General features: G+C 38.2%; 2 protein-coding genes across 11 annotated transcripts in view; one reads left to right on the top strand and one right to left on the bottom strand.

The window, feature by feature from the left end:
* The window catches only part of LOC127359603 (endonuclease domain-containing 1 protein-like), a 30,487-nt gene extending 22,998 nt beyond the window's left edge, over nt 1–7,489 (top strand). For 6 of the 10 annotated variants that reach the window (XM_051393548.1, XM_051393549.1, XM_051393550.1 and 3 more), the window contains one exon: nt 7,105–7,489. In XM_051393548.1, the coding sequence (XP_051249508.1) occupies nt 7,105–7,180 (76 nt within the window). In that variant the 3' untranslated portion in view covers nt 7,181–7,489. Of the gene's footprint in view, nt 1–4,875; nt 5,077–5,341; nt 5,684–6,577 lie in introns of those variants that run through there. The other 4 variants (XM_051393552.1, XM_051393554.1, XM_051393553.1 and 1 more) reach the window with 2 other exon arrangements.
* Nucleotides 7,490–12,421: 4,932 nt separating this feature from the next.
* LOC127359597 (protein-glutamine gamma-glutamyltransferase E-like) lies at nt 12,422–23,232 on the bottom strand. The gene is made up of 15 exons (XM_051393527.1): nt 22,405–23,232; nt 20,973–21,140; nt 19,956–20,207; nt 19,496–19,614; nt 18,784–18,912; nt 18,425–18,602; nt 18,155–18,290; nt 17,198–17,307; nt 16,921–17,036; nt 16,320–16,449; nt 15,812–15,927; nt 14,465–14,639; nt 14,003–14,166; nt 13,339–13,472; nt 12,422–13,163 (listed from the first exon to the last, which is right to left on the bottom strand). The coding sequence occupies exons 1-15, from the start codon at nt 22,412–22,414 to the stop codon at nt 13,013–13,015; spliced, it is 2,088 nt and encodes a 695-aa protein (XP_051249487.1). The 5' UTR covers nt 22,415–23,232; the 3' UTR covers nt 12,422–13,012.
* Nucleotides 23,233–23,988: the final 756 nt, after the last annotated feature.

The raw sequence follows: 23,988 nt of genomic DNA, 5'->3' as shown, positions 1-23,988 counted from the left end.
TATTCCTTCTGCAGCATAGATCCTGAAACCGTGCTCCGTCTGCACTTTGTAATAGTGATGGGTCGGTTGCGAACGATCTGGCTCTAAGAGCCGGCTCTTTGAAGTGAACGACGGGAGCCGGCTCCTGATTGGGAGCCAGACCCGTTTTTTCCTGTTAAAGCTGCGTGATTGGTCAAGATGTGTGGTGGCATCTGTGTATCTACACTGAGCAGGAGGGGGAGGGAGGGGTTACAGACACACACAGCACAGTGAGCATGTGAACCGGTGGGAGGGAGACGTGAGAGCGAGAGACCTTGGCGCTACATAGAAAGAGACTACACACTGGAAAGGGTGAGAAATATGAGTGACAGGAAACGTAGTAAAGTTTGGACACATTTTAATGTGATAGTTCAAAGGCAGAGTGTAGACTGTGCAAAGTTAAACATTTCATATCAAGCAGCTTTTTGTCTAATTAAGATGGGTCTTTGTTTTTGTGTTTTATAATTTATTTTTGTAGCACTCTGTTCCATGTTGAGTATATTAATAAATCCATATAAATACTAAACACTTGATATAATGCATGTATTTACATTAGATATTCATTTTACACATAATTTGGTTATAAATTAATTTAAGCAAAAAAAAAAATGAGGAGCCACTTGGGAGCCGAAAGAGCCGGCTCTTTTTAGTGAGCCGTGCCAAAGGAGCCGGTTCTCTAAAAAGAGCTGGAATTCCCATCACTACTTTGTAAGTCCTGAGTTTTAGAGCCTGGCGCTTAATAGTAACCATGAACCTTGAACCTTGAATGGGACAAAAGGTTGACTGGGTCAGAGAACTTCTGCAACATGACTTAGCGTCTTGTGCAACTACGATACAGCGTACTTATGAAACTTATCTTTTAAAATGTACAACAACAAATTAAAGGAAGTCAGACAGTTGGAGGAAGACTGATAATTATGTCCCAATTACATGCACCAAGATAGGAATGCAAGGTCAACACCCTGTGGAGTATAAACTAAAGAGTACGCTAAAGAGCTTCAGTTCTGGTAAAACAGTGTGAGTTGGACCCCAATGGCATTATATTTGTATTAAAGACTATCACTGGGAATCTGAGTTTCACTTGACCTATCGATGAAAAAAAATTTACTTTTATACTATTTTACAATATCACACCGCAAAAAGAGTGGCACCAAACAGACATGAAATAAAGCTTCCATACTTGGCAAAGTCAACCAGTCTGAAGGTTTTCAATCAGACCTCAACAGGTGATTTCTCTGATGAATACTTCCCCACGAGACTAGTCTAGTCTGTCTCTCCGCAGCTCAAGTAATTAATCATTTTATAGGTGTGACTTCAAAACACACATAGGGTAGTCTAAAGCAACAGTAGTTCACTCAGCGTTGATATGTATGACCAGTTTAATCACATGATACCATATGTTTTGACATCATAGCAGTTTTATCACAGAAATCAGGATTTATTTCTTGTTAAAAACTTCCTGTGTGATAAATCAATCAATCAATCAATCAAAATTAACATGTTTGTGACCATCATCCTGATTGTATTATGTTCAGAGGGACATCTGAAGCCATCTGGTTATATCTCATCTGATTTCTGTCTCATCCAATTAGGGACTTGATGTGTTCTGCTCTATTGTGTCTGTTTGGCCACAGTGACATTTGGATTCTCACATCTAAAAGGAAAACAACTGTAATAAATGATATAAACAGCCAACATTTACACAGATAGCAGATATGTATTTGGAGTAGTACGTGATAATGTTACGCTTTGGTGATCATACACAACATATTAGTTCTGTTTTTACTGTAATCCATTACGATGTACAGCAGAAGAAAAAAAACAAGGAGCTAAATAAAGACTAAAGATAACAATGAAGGCAGCAATCATACTATCTGACCTGTATCTACAGCACCGACCTATACAACAATATCCTTATTGTTACTATTATTTGAAACAAATAAACGGTACAGATCTCTGACCTGTATCCATCCTAACCTCTGTAATTTAGGTATTATTATCAAATGGAGTCAATAAAATCTTTATCAATTATTATCTCTGAAAGACAAATTTACTATTATATGAATCAAAATGACAGTATAGACGTCTAACCTGCATCTACAGCAGTGACCTATGCCTTATATCTACAGCACTAACCTCTGTCCTATATCGGTCCTGTCCTCTGTAATGTAGTATTATTGGCAAGTTGACTGAATTGAATCTTTATCAACTATCAAGTAAATAAAGAACAATACTACTATGCACATGTCAAAAGTAACTCCTTCACACACTACAGCAGTGCTCATACACTGAAATGGACTATGTTGTTTGTGCTGCCGCTCTGGGCAATCTGAACAATGACCTCAAAACAAGACATCTGTATTCAGAGTCCTAAAGGCTGCTCTCACATCAGTACCAGATTATTATATGCCTTCAGGAACAGCTTCTGTTGGCCAGCCATTATAATTACAGCTATTCTAATTGACCAATAAGCCCTATAGTTATGGATTCCAATTGTGAAGTTCAATCTGTGTGTCACATCTGATCACTTCTGTAACCCAACACTAGCTCTAACTCTGATAACTGTTCATAGAGCACTGGCTTTACAATCAGCTACAATGCACCCATTGATGAACTTAAATGGTGAACAGACTGATTTAAGTGTTTGACGTTAACTATGATTTTAATTTGAAGACATCATCGCGTTAACCAGTCCAATATTATAGTATCTGTAACTCTATTTGTTACCTTGAAGGCCATTCCTCTTGTCTTCACAAGTGGCCATTGTAAAATGTGCTGCACACACAGATGATGCTGATTCTCTTTCTACAAGTAACGCTTTAATTTAGTCAACTTGCCAACACATCTTGAAGTCTTTCTCAGGACACAGGTGAATTAAGAGTAATCTATTACTGAACATTAGCACATCCTCTCATCCACTGCAGTGTCATGTCCTTTTTCGACTGACCCCAGTATGTGTATGTGTTGAAATAACTGTAATTGGAGTACTACTTCTGCAACTTAACTTAGTGTCTTGTGCAACTATGAGACTCTGTGCTCATGAAACATATTTTTTGATGTGTACAAGAACAAAGTAAGCAAATTGATTTCTTCACTTATAATAAACACAATAATAAAATATAAATGAATACATGAAAAGAGAAAATAATAAAATACATTCAATTCGAAAATGGGACATATACTTGTGTAATTGTGTCTGTGACAACAATTATATTATTACTCATAGCAATATTGAAGTAAAATATAGCTAAGTGATAGTAAAATGGGAAACTGTGCAACTGATACATGTCCTAAAGGGACCGGCTGCTTATATGTATAATCAACATAGACCAACCTTCGTAAAGCCCCAAATACATTTACATACTAAATTTGTGTTTCTAGCTAATGAGAGTTTCAGCTGAGAGATATTAATTTCCTCAAGATCAATTTAGAGAAAGTGCAAAAGAGAGGAAAAAATATTGAGGTTAGAAAGTGTGATTTAGTAGCTTTCACAATGTGGGCACCATATAAGTGTGGTTCATTTAACACAGGTACTCAACCAATGTTCAGCATATGTTAACAAATTATGGGTCACAGAGCAACTGCTGATTGTGGTTTTCTTTCAGCTGACAGTTTCAATCCAAGAACGTTAAAGAAATTGAAAGAGAAATTAAAGCAGAAAGAAAGAGCAAGTCAGGAAGAGCATGATAAAATATCCAACCGGAAACAGAAAAATGTCACATTTTCATACAACTGGAAGATTTATGATTAGAAGTTAGTTGGTTGGTTAGAAGCGTCTACACACAGGGAAGGAACAACTAAGGCAGGGACAGTACTAACATAAGTATCTCAGTGTCTGAAGTACGCAGGTCCGGAGCTGGACTCGGCTCCACCGAGACATCAACGAACTGCACCTCGAAAGCCTCACCAGCACCAAGGAGCAGGTGGAGGAATTGAGCATCCTAATCCACTGCCCACAGGATGATGTCAGACCGCTACAAGCCATGCAACAATGATATGATGACTTACGTACGTTAATGATAGAGTACTTCTGCAACATGACTTAGCATCTTGTGCAACTATGATACAGCGTGCTTCTGAAACTTATCTTTTGATATACAACAACAAATTAGGGGAAGTGAGGCAGTTGGAGGAAGACTGATAGCTATGTCCCAATTACATGCACCAACATAGGAAGGCACGGTCAACACCCTGCAGAGTGTACACTGCTACATACACTGAAGGGGTTTGGTTCTGGTTAAACAGTGTAAGTTGGACCCCAATGGCATTATATTTGTAAAAAAAGGATATCAGTGAGAATAGTTGATTTTATACAGTGAGGTTGAGTGTCCAAAAGAGTCTCAGCTTTTTAGTCATAGACAATTTATGCAATCCCAAGACTCTTTATGGACTCCAGTATGCAGAAATATTACACTATATGAAAGTACACACAAGGACACTAGGTGAAAATAACACATTTATATAGTATTGAATAAACTGCATGGGATTAGTATAAAGTAAGCATGTTCATAAAGAGGACATTGATGGGTGCCCACAGAACATATTCACATTCAGATATCTTGAGGTCAGAGGACAAAGGCCCCTTTTAAAATTGTGTGTGCCAGTTTAGTGGATAAATATAACAGACTATAGATGAAGTCTAATGGAGACGTTATATTAAACATTTAAAGGTGCTAGGCCACTAAAAGCACAGTCTAATTTAATCTCATTTTTAGCACTATTTAGCCCCCTTCCTGACACAGTATCATGAGCTAGTTGGTACCAATGGATGCGTTAGGTCATCTAGGTTTATCTGATACCAATATCTGCACTTTAAAACAGAGCCTCCTACAGCCTCTGAGAGACAGTGCAGAGAGGAAGGGGTTAGGATGATGAGGTGGTACCTTGGGTGGCCAATCAGAATCGCCGCCCTATGGACACGCCCTCTGTCATAATCTGCTACATTTTCTGTATAAATTAGACTCCCTCCGCAAACTTTCATCCATCTTTGTGGAAGACCTTCTGGTTTCCACTGCTTCATAAACACAAAGACGCCATTTGGAAGATACGTGGGAGGTGGTGAGTTTTATCTTTCCTGCAAAGAAATGCTACAACCATGATCTAATCTACAATTCTTTATTTCTAGACATATTTGAACATTTCATTTTTTCTCCCTCCAAACTCTTTCTACAAGAGAAGACAAGACAAATATTCAACTCTACATATTCAGTCAAAAGTCAACTTAAGAAACTTAACTAAAGAAAATAAACTATATGTGTAACTGCTACCTAACTTAACTCTAATGATTGATTGTGTTTGTTCTCTCCTCTGATCAATGATACAGTGTCTGAAGATGGTGAAACTGAAGACAGGGTCTCTCTGGTTCCTCGCTGCCTTCCTCTTCCTGTCCACTGTTCCCACAGTGGCTGAGGTGCTACATGCATTTTCTTTGTGTGAAGGGTTTCTCCTTCAGGGAAATCCGCCACAGATCCCAGGCGTCGTGAACGGCAGGAACATCCAGAACCAGAACCGATACAAACCCATTTGCCAGACTTACAATGATGTGAGAAGGTATCTGACGCTCTACGACACCAGGAACAGGATTCCAGTGTTTTCTGCTTACGTGTACAGAGGGGACGAAGGAGGGGCAAGACCTCAAGGGCAACTCTGGAATATAGAGCCACAGGTGTGTTTTTCTTTCTCTGATTCATAAAAGACTGAATTAATAAACATACAGTGATATTGTATTTTGTGTGCCACTCGTGCATCCACATCCATAGAAATACTACGACTATTAACTACTAATAACAATAATTGTAATCTACCACTATAAGGAATAACAATCATACAACTACTTTCACTGCACTTTCATGTAGAGGACACTGGTCTACTGACAGTTTGTTCAACCCTGGTTGGACCCTCTAATATTAAAACAGCTGTCAGAGGTTAGTTTATGGTTTTCTCTTTAAGCAGAGACTCCAGGCTGCAGCGTCACACTGGTGATATTCTGTTTTTGTTATTGTCAGAAAAATCCATTAAAAAGCCAACAGCAACAATACTTTCTGACTTCTCCACTCTGTCTGCAGCAGTAGCAAAGATCGGCTCACAGATATATAGTTGTTTATATAGTATAAGTGTTTTTTTTTATCAAATGCTACTCAAATAGGAGTAAATAATTCATTTGTTTTGGACTATTTTCAGTGGTGGATTATTCTCATTATTATACTGGGGATGTAGTGAGTATTTGGTGCAGCAGGACTGTGTCTGTGAGACTGAGGTAAATTAAATTACAGTGTGTGTTCACGGCTCTTTATATCTGCCCAGGTATAACAGTTAAAAATTTGCCAGGATAGTTAAACTGTCACAATTACAGAAATGTTCATTAATGATCAATGTCTCTGTCACTTTAAATTGTATAAAACAATTTCAAAAACATGTCAGCAACAATGTGGCTCACTGACAGCAGTGAAGCTCTATAGCACAAAGCAATAAGAGTAATTAATGAAATATAATTGTTAATGTACGCTTAATTTACTTTATGGATATCAGGCTTCATTAACTTGGTCTCTAACTCTTACAGCTGGATGATGAAAAGAAAGACGAAAACAACAAGAACATGGCGGAAGTAGAGGCAAGAAAAGTCTACCCCCACCAGGCCGGGGAAATAGATTATGCTCAAGGTCCACAGTATAACAGGGGCCATTTATTTCCAAGTACTCATGCGTTCAATCAAGATGAAAAAATATCCACCTTCACCCTGACCAACGTCGCTCCACAAATAACAGCATTCAATGGGGAAAGCTGGGGCAGAATGGAGAGGTGTGTCAAATGTGTTATGCAGAGATACTGCGCGGACAACAATGGTCGTAGACAAGCCTTTCTGGTGGTGGGAGCACAACCCGGCAACAACAATCTCAATGGCAGGGTTAATATTCCCACCCAGCTCTGGTCTGCCTTCTGCTGCTTCAGTGCCGAGAGCAACGCGTGGATAGCGAGTGCGTTCTGGGGCAACAATGTAGCAGATACACGTCCAAACCAACATATGCGCACCAGGACCCTGAGAGAGCTCAATGGTAACCTGAGAATTGATGCGTTTACTAACAGTAGGTGTCCTCTCGACACAACTGTTACTGGGCTTTACCCACAATTTGCAAACCAACGTGGCTGCGATTGCCCAACCTGAATTTAATCATGTATGCCCTTCCCATTTCAAGCTCTGCCCCTTTCACTCCCACATCTGGCCCTCTAGCTTCTACATTGGGCATCAATCTTATATTGTAGCCTACCCCACTGCCCCCTTTTTCTTTTAAGCTTCAATCTGAGCAAATTATTTACATTTTACTGTACTATACTTTTAGTGTAATTTCATTTGTTACAATGATAGGACACTGGATGAGTGTCCTTTGAATGGCTTCAGATGGAAGACACAAAGTAAATGTACATGATTTGTAAAATGTGAATGAAATAAACTGCAGAACAGCCTGACTGCAAACACTGTGTGTGAAGTGGTTATTTTATCTTTACAGAGAATGAATTACACACACATCCATCAAACTCTACACGACGACACCAAGAAGACAAAACTGGACCGAACCATATCGAACTTCATAAATGTTCAGTCACACTGTGTAATTCGGCAATAGTTCTTTACTCTTACTATTTAATATTGTGATTGTGACAAATGAGGTGGCTGCATTTTGAAACTAAGATGTCTGTGTCCTTGTTGTCAACATCAGGCAGTGAACAGGAAAAAATTACAGCCAAACCTTCTTCAAAAGTGCATAAACAGGATTAATGGGATATAAACAATGCCCTATACATCCCACGTCCATAAAGAAAGAAGTGGCTTGACTGACAGGGTGAAAGGGAGAGAATAACATAAACATACAAACATTGTACAGAAATCAATTTCAACAAGCACCTTCCTGTGGCAAGCAAATACCAGAATGAACATCTCTCACAGGCAGGTAGGTAAAAAAAAACAAAAAACGTCAAGTTAAAGTTTAAGTTTCTCTAAATGCTGCTAGGCACCATGGCTAACTTTTAAGTACAATTCCATCATTTATTTAAGACACCTACCTTGATCTGACCACTTGCCAATATTGGGTAGCATTTTGATTCATTTCAGCCATCTTGGCTGTGTGCTTTTTTTCTTCCTCTGATTAAACAGGGCCTATTGAAAAATGTGATGTATAACTCATTGTTTTGCAAAGTGTTCCACGGTAATGTTTAATTTAGTGTATTGTTTATACATATTTCATGGTCTTAATTCATACTTATGTATCCAAATGGATCAATCTTTGTATCAGGGTTTTAGGTATAAATGTCAGTTTTAGAGATACTTTGTGTTGCTAAAATTAATATAAATTAAATTACAGGTAAAATCAGCAGTCATATTTACATAAATGTATGGACTGTAACAAAAAACTGAAGGATATTTTGCGGAGAACTCTTAACACAAAGTTCATAAGGGTGAAAAAACGCTTTTACTAAATAGTGCCCAGATGTGGGAACAACCCCATTTTCATTCAGATTTGTTGAGATCAGAGGTCAAGACACCAAAAACATGTCTGCAACAGTGCGGCTCACTGACACCAGTGAAGCTCTATAGCACCATGGATTAGGATTGATTAATAAACTGAATTTTTAATGTACGCTTTATTTACTTTATGGATATCAGCCTTCATTAACTTGGTCTTAACTCTTACAGTTTGAGAACAGAGAGGGCAACAACAACATGGTGAATGTAGAAAGAAACAGAATCTACCCCAACCAGGCCGGAGACACTGATTACAGAAACAATGGACAGTTCAACAGGGGCCATTTATTTCCAAGCTCTCATGTGTACAGCAGATCTGACATCAGTCCACCTTCACCCTGACCAACATTGTTCCACAAGTAATCTCCTTCAATCAGGGAAGCTGGAACAAAATGGAGACGTGCATCAAACGCGTAATGGACAAATACTGCATCAACAACAGTGGTGCTATTGAAGGCTTTGTGGTGACTGGAGCACAACCCAGCACCAAAAACATCCTTAAGAACAAGATTAATATTCCCTCCATGCTCTGGTCCGCATTCTGCTGCTACAGCGTCAACATGAAGGAGTGGATTGCGAGTGTGCACTGGAGCGACAATGCAATAAAACAGACTTTTATTAAACCATATGTGAAATCCACCACCGAACAACTCAGTATAGGTTCTCAGACTGATCACTTCTACAATTACAATCCTGATTTTACTGATATATTCAATGTTTTTAATGGCAAATATGCACTATTGATCCCACATTAGACATTTGTTATCAACATTACATTTAAAGTGAAGAGTCTGAATGTGAATGAGGTGTTGTGTAAGTCCAACTGGGGGATTCATAGACATCCTGTGTGTGTGTGTGTGTGTGTGTGTGTGTGTGTGTGTGTGTGTGTGTGTGTGTGTGTGTGTGTGTGTGTGTGTGAGAGTGTAGATACACAACATGGCCAAAAGTATGTGGACACACCCCAATAACAGCCTCCACTCTTCTGGTTTCAGTCTGTCCACCATATGTTGAACCTGCTACAGGGATTTGCTCCCATTCAGGCACCAGAGCATCAGTGAGGTCCAACACTGGCTCACACTCGGTGCTCCAGTTCATCCCAAAGGTGTCGGATGGGGTCGAGGCTGTAGCCATGGGGTCTACAGTTGTTAAAAATATTTAAAGATCCCCCTCCAGACATTTATTAGAACATATACAAATAGTCTGCTTGGAACAATAATGTGTCTTATATGTTTCTTCCACAAAAAACAACATAATTTCCACGTTAAAATCCTTAAAAAGACATCTACTCATTCCACTTTAAAAAAAAACAGTTTTCACTGTAAATTCCAGGGTTGACTTTCTGAACTATTTGTTGTATCACAAATAATGCTCGTAGGCCCCATCCCTTAAAGATCAGATGTTCAATGAGCACAGAGAAACTTTCCACTTTCAGCAGATGAATGTGAAATCATCCTTCTCGTGTCAAACTCTGCACATACGTCATTCAAACATCACATAGTAGGAACAAGAAGAAAAATTAAATTAAAATATAATGTAATAAAGACATTAACGTTAGTTGAATTGTTTCCAGGTAACAATTTCCAGGAAACATACAGTAGCTATGATAGATGACATTAGTGATGGCTGATTGATTAGCACTCGCAAATCGGCTTGTTAATGCTGCAGCTTTTAAACAAAAAGTTACTTATTTCCACAATTACAGTTTGAGGGACGAACACAAACTACTGCCACAGTGTTTGACACTGTCTGAAATATCTAATACAGTCATCTGTTTTTCAGGTAGAGCAGTTGTGTTGAAAGAAAAAGTTTCAGCATTGTCGTTATCTACTGTCCTTCACACAGATGTATAATCAGTCATGCTATGTGAACAGCGAACAGGTTGTGCAGGGTTTAAGAAAGTTGGCCCTCACACCAGAGCTAAATATGTTCATATCAATTGTGTCTGACAGCAGCGACACATTTCTGATCTGCAACGTGACAAAAGATGTGTCTGTGTCTACGATCACATCTCGAAAGGAGTCTGCTCATATAAATCTGCATTGTCTTGGAAAACAACTCTCATTAGTCAAGCAATCACACGTCAAAACCGCCTCCAAGATGAACTGTTTCTAAATGTATAACGTGACCTTGTCTCTGTGTGTTAATTTTACTGACTGGTTGTCGGTTTTTTAAATGATGTTGTGTCTTATTTTGGTTAGCTAAAGATTAATTTCCACCTTGTTGGACAATAACGATTAAATTCTAAGATAAAATACCTGGCTGTGGCTCAGGAGGTAGAGTGGTAGGTCATAGACTAATCACAGGGTGGCAGGTTCAATCCCCGTCTTCACATGTAGACATGTTCTTGGACAAGAAGCTCAGTTTTCTTGCCTGGTAGCTCGCTGCCATCAGCGGGTGTATTTATGAGTGGGGAAACATTGTTTTTAATTTTTGGGATATTTTTGCTTTAAAAATGACCTACACGACTAGCAAAATTGTTGCTGATTAACTGTCTGTCAATGAACCAATCAGTTAATTGACATGCCAAGTGATGTAAATATTAAACGTAATAGCACATTTAAGGGAAAACATGACAAGCTGTCTTGAGAAAATCAAAATATACATGAATATACATGAAGACATATATACAGATCACAATATCTCTCTCACTCTTTTGTTGATGAACTGACTTTACCCGACACTTGTTCACATAAGCATGAGCCCGACTGATACATCAGCATGATATTTAGGCCAATATTAGCTTACCATGGATGTACTGACAACCTTTTTTTTAGCAGGGAGGACCCACAAAGACCAACATCTCTTTTAAAGGAGTACCTGGCAACAGCTCAAATGGGAATAAAAAATTACATATAAACTCTGTAAACTATCCCTACCCTTGTGTGCACACTTAAAAACAGTTGCAATTATATTCCTGTAGAAAACGACATATGATACCAAAGAGGACATCTTATCTTGAAAATGATTCAGAAATACTGTGGACCAATGAGGAACGAGCAACATGTGGTATGTGAAAAGGACAACAGAGTCCATCCTGTCACTCACACTCACACTCCAGGGAATCATAGAGTGATAAGGACAAACCCACATGATGAGAAAGTTTAAAACAAACATGTGGGTGGTGTGTGCTTTTTCCTCTAATCTGATCAGTCCCTGATATCAGTTTATCTGATCAGATGAAAACTGACCCCAGTGAGTGTGTTTTTCCTGTTTCTGTATGACAGCACTGAATCTGACCCCAGTACTGTTTTTCAAAGGTTTCTTTCTATAACTAATAAGAATTATAGCCTAAAACATGTAGAATTTGAACCCAGTTCCTTTAAAGCCAGGGATTCACATGTTAATATCTCCTTAAACTTTAGTGTAACACGATTGATTTTAAACTGCGTATATTAACATGAAAAGCTGTTTTCTAACAGCTAAAAACAGAATTTTAGTTAATTGTTTGCTTCACCGCACCCATGTGCACATATACAATGGTTTAACTTTCAGCTTTAAAGGATAAGTCTTGTGATATGATATATATCAATATCTAGACTAAACTAACAATAAATGTATCTACTAACATTTTAACTTATATAACAGCTGATCAAATTGTCCTATTGTTTTAATAAGACTTATTGGTTCCAGGAACTGTTTGTGTGTGTATGCAAGCTATTAGCCAGCTAAAACTACACTATTACAAAATATTTCACATGCATTTGTAAATGTAGGAGAATCCATGGCGACACTCATCAAATCCTTTGGATTATCCCAGACAATCCAACCCACAGAAGTCCACAGGCAACCGAGAAAGTCAGGGAGTCTAATCAAAGTTACAACCTGTTCACAAGTTGGCAATAAAAAGTGAATAATACATGGAAATGATATGTAAAGTACTTCAAATTCTTACATATGGCACCTTTTTTTAATTAAATGTTCTGAATCTATCAGATATTTATGGGTGTTTCACTGCCCTTAAAGCATTATCAAATCAGCATTGCATGGTCTGGTTTTGACTTTGTAAATCAATACAAGAATTAATGTGACCTACAACTGCTAAACAAATACAAAATACAAAGTAGTTTTTAAATGTGTAATAATAATCACAGTTCATCAAAATCATTACATCTAAATTAAAAGTGTCACACATGAAGAAATTATGTCAAATTAAATTACTAATCAATTAAATTAAGTCCCTTGTAACTCCTGCTGTCTATAAAATGTCAGAAAATAGTAAATAATGCTATTATTACTTATATTTGATAAGCTTGAACAAAGCTTGAAATTTTTGATTGATGCATAAATGATTAATTATGACAATTGCTGCAACTAATCAACTAACTGCAACTAATCACTCAGAACAAACTACACACTTGTATATATGTGGAAAAAAACCCTTATAGCACAGCACAAATAAGTCATATAATGAATATTATATAGCCTTAATCAGAGACTACACAAGACGTGCTGGAAGTTGTGAGTTTAAGCAGAGCTTCAGACTTTGACATCAACAAGGCAGGTGCCCGTTATGTCCCTGAAGGCGCTGCAGTCGAAGTCTGCCACCACAGTCTTCTGTCCGGCTTTGTAGGGGAACGTTGAGATAGCAATCTGCATTGTCTTTTTTGGCTCCAACTCTGTAAGCGTGCTGATAACACACAGAAACAGGGTACACGGTTAAATTCTGAACTTTTGACTTGCCTAAATAAAGCCTTCCATAAAGTCATCCAAATCAGTCTGTTTCAAGTAATTGCATGATACCTTCTGAGAATAACTAGATTGCTCATGGATTGTAGATTTCAACCTGGTAAACTGAAACTAACCCTTTTACACAGTCGTCTTTGAAAAGACCTGATCCGCAGATAGTCAGGGAGCAGTTTCTCAGGGTCTCGTTGAGTGGGTTTTTAAATTTCACCACCATATTCATTTCCCGGTACAGACGGGCCTCACCCAAAACCTGAAACACACACATACAGAGCACACTATTAATTCACTTTACAGACACACAGGTGTATACACACACCCTTACTAAGCCACAGCATCTTAGAAGTTAACGTACAGTAAGTCATTCAGGTGTAAGCTGAATGACTGTGCCGTTAGTTTGTCAATACTTTTGTCCTGTTGACAAGGCGCAGCTACTGAACGGAGGTTACCGTTTGTTTTTCTGCAACTATCCAACTAATTAAAAGTGAGTTGACTAACAGTCTGCTAGCATCATGATGTAAGCATTTAGCTAAAATCAACACCCAATCAACACATGTCAAAGTACAACCTCACAGAGCTGCTAGAATGGCTAGAGAGTATGTGCTAGCCTTCACTGACCAGTAGCGGCATAGTAATATGGACTGACAGAACCTGTTTTTGTGCTGTTACTATCTTTGCAGATGACACTGTGCACATGAAACATGGTCAGTGTCTTCTTTTCAGGTCTCTCAATCAATCACTCCTTGCAGCTCTATGTAATAAACATCAGAAGATGTCACTGACCTCTATAGTGACGGGAGGGCACACCAGGACGATGTCAATCTCAGTCTCATAGATGTCATCGTCCTGCTTACTGTCGGTGGCCACGGCTGAAACCTTCACACTGTCACAGCCCCGCATGTATTTACCGTAGACTGAGAATGGGATCTGAATGGGAAGTATCTCATCTGTGGGGCACAAGGTGGCCAAAAAGTAAAATGTACTGCACATCACCATGCATATTGTGTGGCGTGAAACAGGAAAGCTTTGGATTCAGTTTTATATTCTGTTTTTGGATTCAAGGTGAAGTTTGCTAAATGGGACCTGTAAGTCTGAATTCAAACAATAGCAACTTTTTATAGCATTGAAATACCACCAATATTAGAATGTTTTTTAATTGGATGGTGAGAAAATGTCATCAAAACACAAAAATGGGTTTAAATTGAACATAATATTGAGCCAAAGTTTAACAGAATAACTGCAGACCTTGTCCAGACTGTAGCATCTTCTCTTGGATGGTGCTATACATGTTGTGTACTGGTGTGCCATTGTAATTCATGGCCTGGGCATTGACACGGATTGACATTATCCGATAGGTACTATCTTTGTTGCTCAGCTTCAGCTTCAGGTGAATGTCCTCACCACTCTGCGTCTTGTGCTCCTGGTGTAGAAACCAAAGAAAGAGGTTGGTGATGTTTAAAATAAAAATAAAACTATAAGCAATTTTGGACAGCCTTTCCTTACTGCCCCAATTGTTTGTTTGGTTTTATGGATAAAGTATCTTGTTGAAACCTTTCTGTTGTGAAGTTGAAAATTGTTATTTATCTATCTCTGTTCTTATCTCCACCAATTGTTAGAATGACTTCTGACCAAAGCTTAACTTGGAAAATAAATCTCGCCTTCTGTTGCTAAACTATGTGGTTTCGATTACAGTTCAAGTACTGGCAGCTACTGGGTTTGCCACATAGAGGTTAGCGTAGATGCTAGCATCAGTTATATCAGAATTTTTCTTCATTGAATAAAGCCCAAACAACAACAATAAAGGCTTTCTCTACAGAAAAGATGGAAGCCTGACTGGCTATAGTTCTTATACTTCATAAAAAGGTTCAGTGATCTGATTGGTTGAAGTTCATCCATTCCATCCATCAAGTATTTTTCTAGTTCCACCCCTTTTCCAACAGTTTCCAATGACTTCCCAGGTTAGGTTAGCCAAGGCTTGGTATGGTTAAAAATGTTCAATACTAGCACTGACATGACTCCTGGCTTATATTACTACCAAAAAAAATTGTGTTTACGATACTTTGTCATGAAGAGTAGTACAGACATTCATGTTTTCCAGACAATGTAGGACGTAAATGTTGGTAATCCACTGACTTCTTATGTAGCACCATAATCAGGGAAAAATTTTACTTTCTGACCAAATACCTTAAAAAAGTCTTTAATTTGTGTTCAGTGCTAATTAGAGAATGTTAATATGCTAACACACTCAACATTGTAAACTTGGGCGCCCGGTTAGCTCAGTCGGTACAGCTGGCAACCCATGTATGGAGTTGCTGCAGCAGCCCGGGTTAGAATCCGACCTGCGGCCCTTTGCTGCGTGTCATCCCCTCTCTCTCTGCCCCCCTTTCCTGTCTATCTTCAGCTGTCACTATCCAATAAAGGCAATAAATTGATATCAGGCCATACTTCTTGCTGACTTGGAAAGCCTGTTTGGATAGGAATTACTTATCTACAGGAATAACTTCAAGCCACAGATGTTTATCATATCATGGAATTTGCACGTTCCCACCTTTTATTATAAAGTTGCAAATTTCATAAAACATCAGATTTTACCTGTTTGAATTTCATCTCCACCTTCAGTGGCTCCTCTCTGCTCTCATCCCCTTGACCATCTCCGGAGTTCACTCTGTTTAGAGCACGTCTGAAGACTGCCCTCTCATTTGCACTGCCTGTTTGGAAAATACCAACCATTCACTTGAGTCTAGGCACAATGAAGTAGGGCTGCCCCCTAATAGTCGACTTAATGGTTAGTCGCTGAAAAGAATCTCACTTTTCATTTGGTGGTCGGTCGCAGAAAATAAAAACGTCACAGCAATATCTTACTGGTGTCCTGTTACATATGCTATCTGTTCTAGCTGCTGCCCAGTTAGCAAGTTAGCGGCAGCTCAAAGGCCTATGTGTAGTTCACATGAAGCTGTCTCTCATGGTTTGTCCTTGTTTCCTCTATGTCTAAGATGACTCAGTTGCTGTCTTTTTATGAGGAGCTAACAACAAACTCAACTATTTCATATTCAGAAGATAGACATTGGGTGAAGTATTGCTTTAAGGATGCAGTCTTTACCTTCTCTGGGTTTGTAGCTGTCTGTGATATCATTTCTTGCATTAGTGTAGCCAACAGCCTTGGTGGAGATGTACTTCCCCACTGTCCTGGTGTCTGAATGCATTTTCCTCTTTTTACCATTCCTACCCATCTGAGAACAGAAAAATAACAAACAAAAATAATTTTGGCATTATTTTCTGCAAGATGAATCGAGATAAATCTAAAAATAAAAACCTTCATTAGTATACTGATGTTTATATACGTAATAATTATTAATTCCTACCCCACAAGAAAAGTTAATTCTTATAAAGTGGTTGTAAGTTTGTATGTTATAATAACGTAACCTTTCACGTTACAACAACTTATGTTATAACATGGACCATTTCACGTTATTACATTACGTATTGTTGTAACAAGAAAAGGTTCTTTTTTAAACATGATGAGTTTGTATGTTGTGATAACGTGAAACATCTTGTAATAACAAACATTTCACACTATACTGATCCGATGGATTTTCTGGCATGGCAGCAATACGTTTCCAATCAAAAATGATTACTGGGAACTGGAATTTCAAATGTAGATTCATGTCATAATAACATTGTGTTGATGTTAAGGCACTGACCATCCACCGGACAATGTCAGCGTTGACCTCTGCAAAGACAAATGGCACGTCATACTTCAGGTTGGCCTCGCCCTGGCAGATGGCTTTGACTGGGGCTGGACCACAGCAGAATACCCCTGGGGCAAGAAAAAGTCTTTTAATGTTCACTTATACAAACTTTTTACAAGACTGAACCAAGGGTTGAATCTTGTCCAAGTTTCAGTAAAAAGGTGTTATTAGTATTGTAGGTATTCATTTGTGAATCTGTCGGAGTGTGTTTATTTAAAAAAAAAAAAACCTTCGCTCTTTTCCTGTGGAGTGGGATCCAAGACTTGCCAACCGTCATAGCTGTCTCCTTTCATGAGGTCTGGTCGTTTCATCCATCCCTCCACCCACACATGGAAGTTCCTGCATTACACAGATACAATTCTCAGTCTCCCAGTCCTCTGGGCGTCTGATTGACTTCTAGGGTGTTACTAGGTGGTTTCTTTAATGTTCCTGATTATTGTTAAGGTGCTGTTATTAGTTGCAAAGTGGTAAGGGTGTTGTTTGGTGATTGCGAGGGTGGTTGAGATGGTTGAAAAAGTGTTAGAAATAGTTCATTGGTTGGTAATTGGGGTGTTGGCTCTGTAGAACTTCTTGTTGGCTTCTTGTAATGTTGATGATCAGAGAATTTTTCTTTTAGAACTGTAGGAACTCTTCTTTGGAAAGGACGCCTCCTTAATGGTCTAGTTTGTATTCAGTGTTTGCACATAGTGGATTTAGTAAATGCAAAATTACTTTGCTTTCTAAGATAATCTATCTGAGGAGCTGAAGCAATGGGGAATGCAATGGTCAATTGTTTGCAGACCTACCATTGCACTATTTCCCTTGTTAGGCCAAATTACAGTAAACTCAGCAGGAACCGGCTGTCGAATTAGGGATAAGATAATGATGCCATTTCATTGAATGATTTGAATCAGAAAGCAAAGACAAATGGCAGCAAAGTGAGTGGTGCATTCATCCAAACGGATGGTCATATTGATACTGTTTAACTGAGGACCGGTGGTTGTGGTCTTACAATTGCTAGACCACAATGGCAGAAGCAGAAGTTATGGGTTTGCACACTGAGTGGCTTAAAGCTTTTCTGTTGCTTTGGAGAAACCCGCTGTTTGAAACAGCCCTACAGAGACATCATCAGAACAATGAAAACGATAATACTCATTCTAATAACTTCACAATTAACATCTTGTAATAAAAATATTGTTGTTTTTACCAGACAGAGTCTGCGCCTGTCTTGGATGTTAGTCCATGTTCATCATAAAACTCATCAATAGTGAGGCTGTTGTTTGTGTCATGAGCTGACTGGAAGTTTGTGACAACGCGACATGGGATACCCAGGAACCGCATCACTGGAATCATAAACACAATTAAAAATGCTCAGATACAAATATTAATGCATTCAAGGCAATGATAAAGCCAACAGTGTCTTAGTCCTGCTAAGATTTCATGGTGATGCACTTGAATTTGGCAGCATGTACAGTACCTGTGCACATCACACCAGCAAACACCCAGCACTGTCCATACTTGACTCCTTTGCAGTAACTGCCATACCAGATCCGGAGGATCTTAACGCTGCCGTTCCAGTGGGTGGGGGGTATTCCATCACTATAGGGTTCATTCCAGCGTCCCTCTAACACGCCGTGATCACCGTTAGAGTTTATCTGGAGATTAGATAAGCGCAAGATGTAAGGCTCTGCTATTTGAATAAGGATCTGTGCCCTGTATATTGGTTCCAGATGAGTAATTGTTACATAATGGGAATAAAAGTAATAAAACCGCAGCTGAAAAGTACTCACTGCTTTCAGTCATACTTAGAATCGTCTTAAAAGTGTGTGGTCCTACCATTGCGCTGACCACACGGCTAACATAGATGGGGTTACAGCGAGCAGAGACGTCAGCAGCTGGGTCTCTTAAGTATTTTGGGTTGACATCCAACATCTTGAGACAAATGTCCACCATGTCCTCCTCAAACTAGGTAGGGAGACATAAATAAGAATTACCACTTGACTAAAGTACCAAATTATCCATGGTTGCCCCATCAGTATGTGTGTAAGGTTCATGATGTACTTGCTTTTTACTGATGTGTAAACTTGCAAGAGTGATGTGCTGTTGTTTACATACTTGCCTGTGCACTTCCCCGGAGGATTAAATATACATCCATTTCAGGGCGAATTTGGGTTCAATCATTCAACGGTTTAAAATTACTATTTCATAAATGTTCGCAAACATTTGAGTCATATGTCAAAGTCAGGTGTTTGATTGACCTATCCATCCATCCCGACCTCCTTTAGAGTTTAGACTCTAGTTATGAGCAACCAAATCAGAAAAACCATTAATCAACCTTCAAGTTGTAATAGTGCTTTTGTTCCTGAGAGTCATAATCTAGATAGAGGTAATCTTAAACTTACTAGGTTGTTTTTAGGTATTTGAAGAAATGACAAATGCTTCAGTTTTTTATGTGATGACAGCATTCATTTCTTAAACCAAACAACTAACATTAAACACAAGACAGTCATAATGTAAAGTTAAACAGAGCATCCATCAGATGGCTCACCTGTCCAAATATCCAGGGGCTGGAACAGATGCCATCTGACGTTCCTTTCCAAATATATCCATCTTCATTCATCACATATTCTTGTCTCTCCCTCTCATCAGGAAGATACACCCAGTCATCTGCAAACAAACACATCCAATGCTAAAATCTGTAAACCAGTACACACTGATGTGACCTCTTTGTACAGTTCTCCCAGAGGTCTTTACATCTAGCAGCTTTTTGTCACTTGAAAAACATCAGAAGTGAGATATTTTAAGACAATGTGCAGCCAGTTGTAGGCAACCTACGGCTCCAGAGCCACATGCAACTATTTAGCCTCTCCCCAGTGGTTTGGACAAACAACGTATTGGAAATGAATGATGAGACCTGTGGTAGTGAAGCAAGACTGGCAGGGTCAGGTTTGAGTGGAAGTGTCATGAAGAAGTACTTTTTGAGTCAGTGCTGCAGTAACGCTACCTACCTGAGCACCAGGGGTTGAAGAGCACCACCAGAGTTCCCAGAGTGTTTGATTCACAGTCGACCGTTGCAGACAGCGAGTACTTCCCCACAGGCGCGTCGACTGGCGGGGTCACGCACAGGGTCACAATGCCCCTCTGCAGGTTGGCGTGCTGGTCAATTTTGTACTTCCATATCGCCTTCACATCACTGGTATACATGGGAGATGGGTTACCAAACTCAGACCTGGTCCCACATCTTTCTGATGGAGAAGGACCTGATATAGAAGGTGGGTGGGGTTAGAGGAGAGGGGATAAATGTTTCTTTTTACTTTCTTTATCTTTGTCATTTGTCTTTGTCATTCTTCTTCCTGGAGCAGCTTGAAGAAGCAACAGTTAAGCCCTGAAGTGACCAGCTGGACAGCTTCCTACCTTTTAAACCCTCAATCATAGGACATCTACTTCCTTAACGTAAGCCAGTGCAGTATCAGTTAAGAATAGAAAGGCACACTACTAGCACAGGAGGAGGTTATCGTTATCTGATATTTTAGGAGTGATTGTTTCACAAAAGATTATATCACATGCTCTGTGAATATAACTTGTGTTCAGGTCTTTAAAGTTTAGATCTTAAATAATTGACTAAACTTTAAAACTGTGTACTTCACAGAAATGAAATCCCAAAAGAAATTCTGAGATGTAGATGTAGGCTGAGATATAGTTATTTAAAAAAGGTTTTCTTTACACCCCTCAAAAATGAGGATGGCCTAGTGGCCCCCATGAAGCTTTGACGACCCCTAGTGGGTGTCCCGAGACCTAGGTTGGTAACCACTGATCTAGAAAAGTATTTACGGACAGTCCCACCATGACCAAGCACTTGGTGACAGTGGCAAGGAAAAACTTTATTAACAGGTTGAAACCTCAAGTTGTTTTTTTCTTTTGGCAACTTAAACAAAATGTTTTCCTAAAATTTTAAACTCTCAGTGTGACATAACCTGTTTAAAATAGTTCCAAACTAGTATATATAATGGTGTATGATAATCTACCTGTTTCCACAGTAAGGGTGAGTGGGTCATAGGCATTGAAAGGTCGCGTCAGTTCCAGGGTCAGGACGAAGGACTGGCCCCGCCTCACAATCAGCTGCTTTGTTGTAATTTCATCGGTGTGATGGGCAGTGTTGTTAGACTGGCAGTGGAAGTCCACGTTCTTAATCCCTACAAAACACAAATGCAATAAAATCACACAAACAGAATTACAATGAATTCATTCAAACTTCTTGCACAAACTATTTATCTTTAATTTTTAATCTTTTAAGTTTGCATATGTACAGTTTAGATTAGTTTTTCAACAACTGCTCAAATATTTTGCACACCATGTAACTGCATATTGCATATAGTGAATATATTTCCATTTATAGTCTTATATTTCTATTATATTTTGTTAATATTCTTATTTTAGTCATTCTTATTGTACTCTTCTGTACTCTCTGCACTACATTCCCCTATGTTGCTGTGACTGACTTGAATTTCTCCTACGGGGATCAATAAAGGTACATCTTATCTTATACATTTTTATTATTGTGTCATTAATACAACTTAAAAGACACCATAGATTCATGTTTTTCACATTGAAACCTTAATCTAAACTTTAAAACAACAAAACGAGACAGTGTTTTAAGTTGAGCCATGATGATAAATTACATTAACATCCCTGTATATTGTAATATGCCAGCATTTTTATTGAAGATAATATTACAATAGTAGTGTCTAGTATTTGTAAAGTTTTGAAAACTGGCACCAGCTGACATTTCCTAATGACAACTGTGCTTTGTGTTCCCTACCCTCAAGAGGATGTGTTTACAACTTTTCAATTAAAAAAAAATAATCAAACATTTTTATTTATCCAAACTTTGCATACAACCGTAAAATTAACCACAATTTAAAATATGTTTTAATTAGCACGTTATAGAAAGGATAAATGAAAATGTAATGCTTTTATTGCTTTGAGTTAATAAAATAAAAAGGATTGAAATGCAATCTTATCTATTTTAACCTTGGTTAACTTGTGAAGACTCTGTTGACACACTTAAGCTTCCATACTTTCGTCTCTAAAAGATATAAAAGATAAGTAACATTTTCATGTATAAACTCTGATCACAATGATAAAAATAAAATGTCTTTCAAATCTAAAATAAATATTTTGTTCATGTTTCTACCTTAAGAAATATTTTGAATGACAGTTACTGTATTAACTTACATAATCTTTTTTCAGCTGAGGTTGTACAGATTTTAGGGACATGAATCATTTCAGTATATTCAAAGAAACAATAACAAACAATACCAATGTAGGCACTGACGGACCATTTCTATTACAGAGTTCAAAGGGTTAAGAAACAAAACGTTCCATTGTTTTTGTGTGTAAATGATAGTTCAGCCTGACTCTGATATAATGAGCTCCTGTATGAAATGTAATACTCACTTGTTGCCATCTTGTCAGTGTTTGCAGTGAGTCGTTCTTCTTTCTGCAGCAGCTTGAAGAAGCAACAGTTCAGCACTGAAGTGACCAGCTGGGCAGGCTCCTGCCTTTTAAACCCTCAATGATAGGACATCTACTTCCTTAACGTAAGCCAGTGGAGTATCAATTAAGAATAGAAAGGCCTACTAGCACAGGAGGAGTGATTGTTTCACAAAAGATTTTATCACATGAATTCTTTTTGCTGCAGGCGCCATCAGACTCATGGATCACTAGCACGCATGAACAGTATTCACTAATGTCCCAAAGGATGATAATGTTGTCTGTCAGCATCACATTCAACTGTCTGCCACATGCAGCTAAATTCCCTTTTTTACACTGAAAACACTCAGAATCAGAAATACTTTATTCGTTAGTTATTTAAGGTGCTCAAAAGACATTAAACAAATAGAAATAATAAAAATAACATTAAAATATGTTATATTACAATATCTATAACCAAAATATATAGAAAATATAAAAATATAAAACAGATATAATAGGAGTCTTAAGTATGTGCATTATAATACAATAAATAAAGGAGAAATATATGTATGCTACAGTATATGACAAGTGTAATGAATAAATAATAATAAAAGGTGAATCCTTCAAAAATTGCAATATTGATATTAATAAATACATAAATATTCAGTGTAGTTTACTCTTTCACCCTCCTATTCCAAGCGCATAGGAGGTTCAACCTCGTGGACTCCATAGAAGGTAACCTGATTATATACTAATTGAAACATACTTATGAATATTATATTCCATTTCTGACGATAGATCCTCCTAAATGTTACTCACTGGACCTTTAAAACCACAATATTTCCTTTTTTAGATATAGGAATGTGTCATTGTTGCAGACAGGTTAGAAAGTTCGTTTCAGACAAACAGACACAGGATCAGGCTTTATCGATAGAGCAGAACACACCAAGTCTCTAATCGGATGAGACGAGACAGAAATCAGATGAGATGTGATCAGAGGGCCTCAGTTATCTTCCTGAAGATGATATAGTAAGGTGAGATCAGGACAATTGTCACGAACATGTTAAGTGATCATTTATCAAACATGAACGTTTTAATAACAAATCATCCTGGTTTCTATGATAAAACTGCTATAATGTAAATAAAGGTGTAGAGAATATGGTATATGTGATTAAACTCATACGTATCAACACTAAGTGAACTGTTGCTTTGGACTGCTTACTTAAATACAGTATTACAATGACTGAATGCATGATTTATATTGGATTGATACTCATGTTACTGAACAACATAATTTCATTCTAAAATAGACTGATGTCTTCTCATAAGAACTCGCTATGTACTGTAAAAGGAGCATTGCTGATAAAGAGCAGGTCCTATAAGACTATCTGCAGCTGCAAAAATAAATCGAGATTTTTTTTTTTCCATAGAAAGATGTCTGTTCTGCTTCACCTCACCTACACCGAGTTGACATTAATCCTCAGTCTGCACAGCATTTACTTTCTCCACCAGTCTGACTGACAAATGGTACAAATATCTGTGTAGTTACCAACCACAGAGCCACTG

This window comes from Dicentrarchus labrax, unplaced genomic scaffold (genome assembly GCF_905237075.1).
Source record: "Dicentrarchus labrax unplaced genomic scaffold, dlabrax2021, whole genome shotgun sequence".
NCBI classification, from domain to species: domain Eukaryota; kingdom Metazoa; phylum Chordata; class Actinopteri; family Moronidae; genus Dicentrarchus; species Dicentrarchus labrax.
Note: the sequence above shows the minus strand (reverse complement) of the source record. Positions and strands in the feature narration are given on the sequence as shown.

Bases quoted from the DNA above. Each gene is read 5' to 3' on its own strand.
- LOC127359597 (XM_051393527.1), bottom strand. The intron at 16,450-16,920 runs GTCAGTGCCTTA...TTCTGTTCTCAG, and splicing joins CTGACATTGTCCGGTGGATG to ATGGGTAGGAATGGTAAAAA. The intron at 14,167-14,464 runs GTCTGCAGTTAT...TGTGCCCCACAG, and splicing joins GATGCTACAGTCTGGACAAG to ATGAGATACTTCCCATTCAG.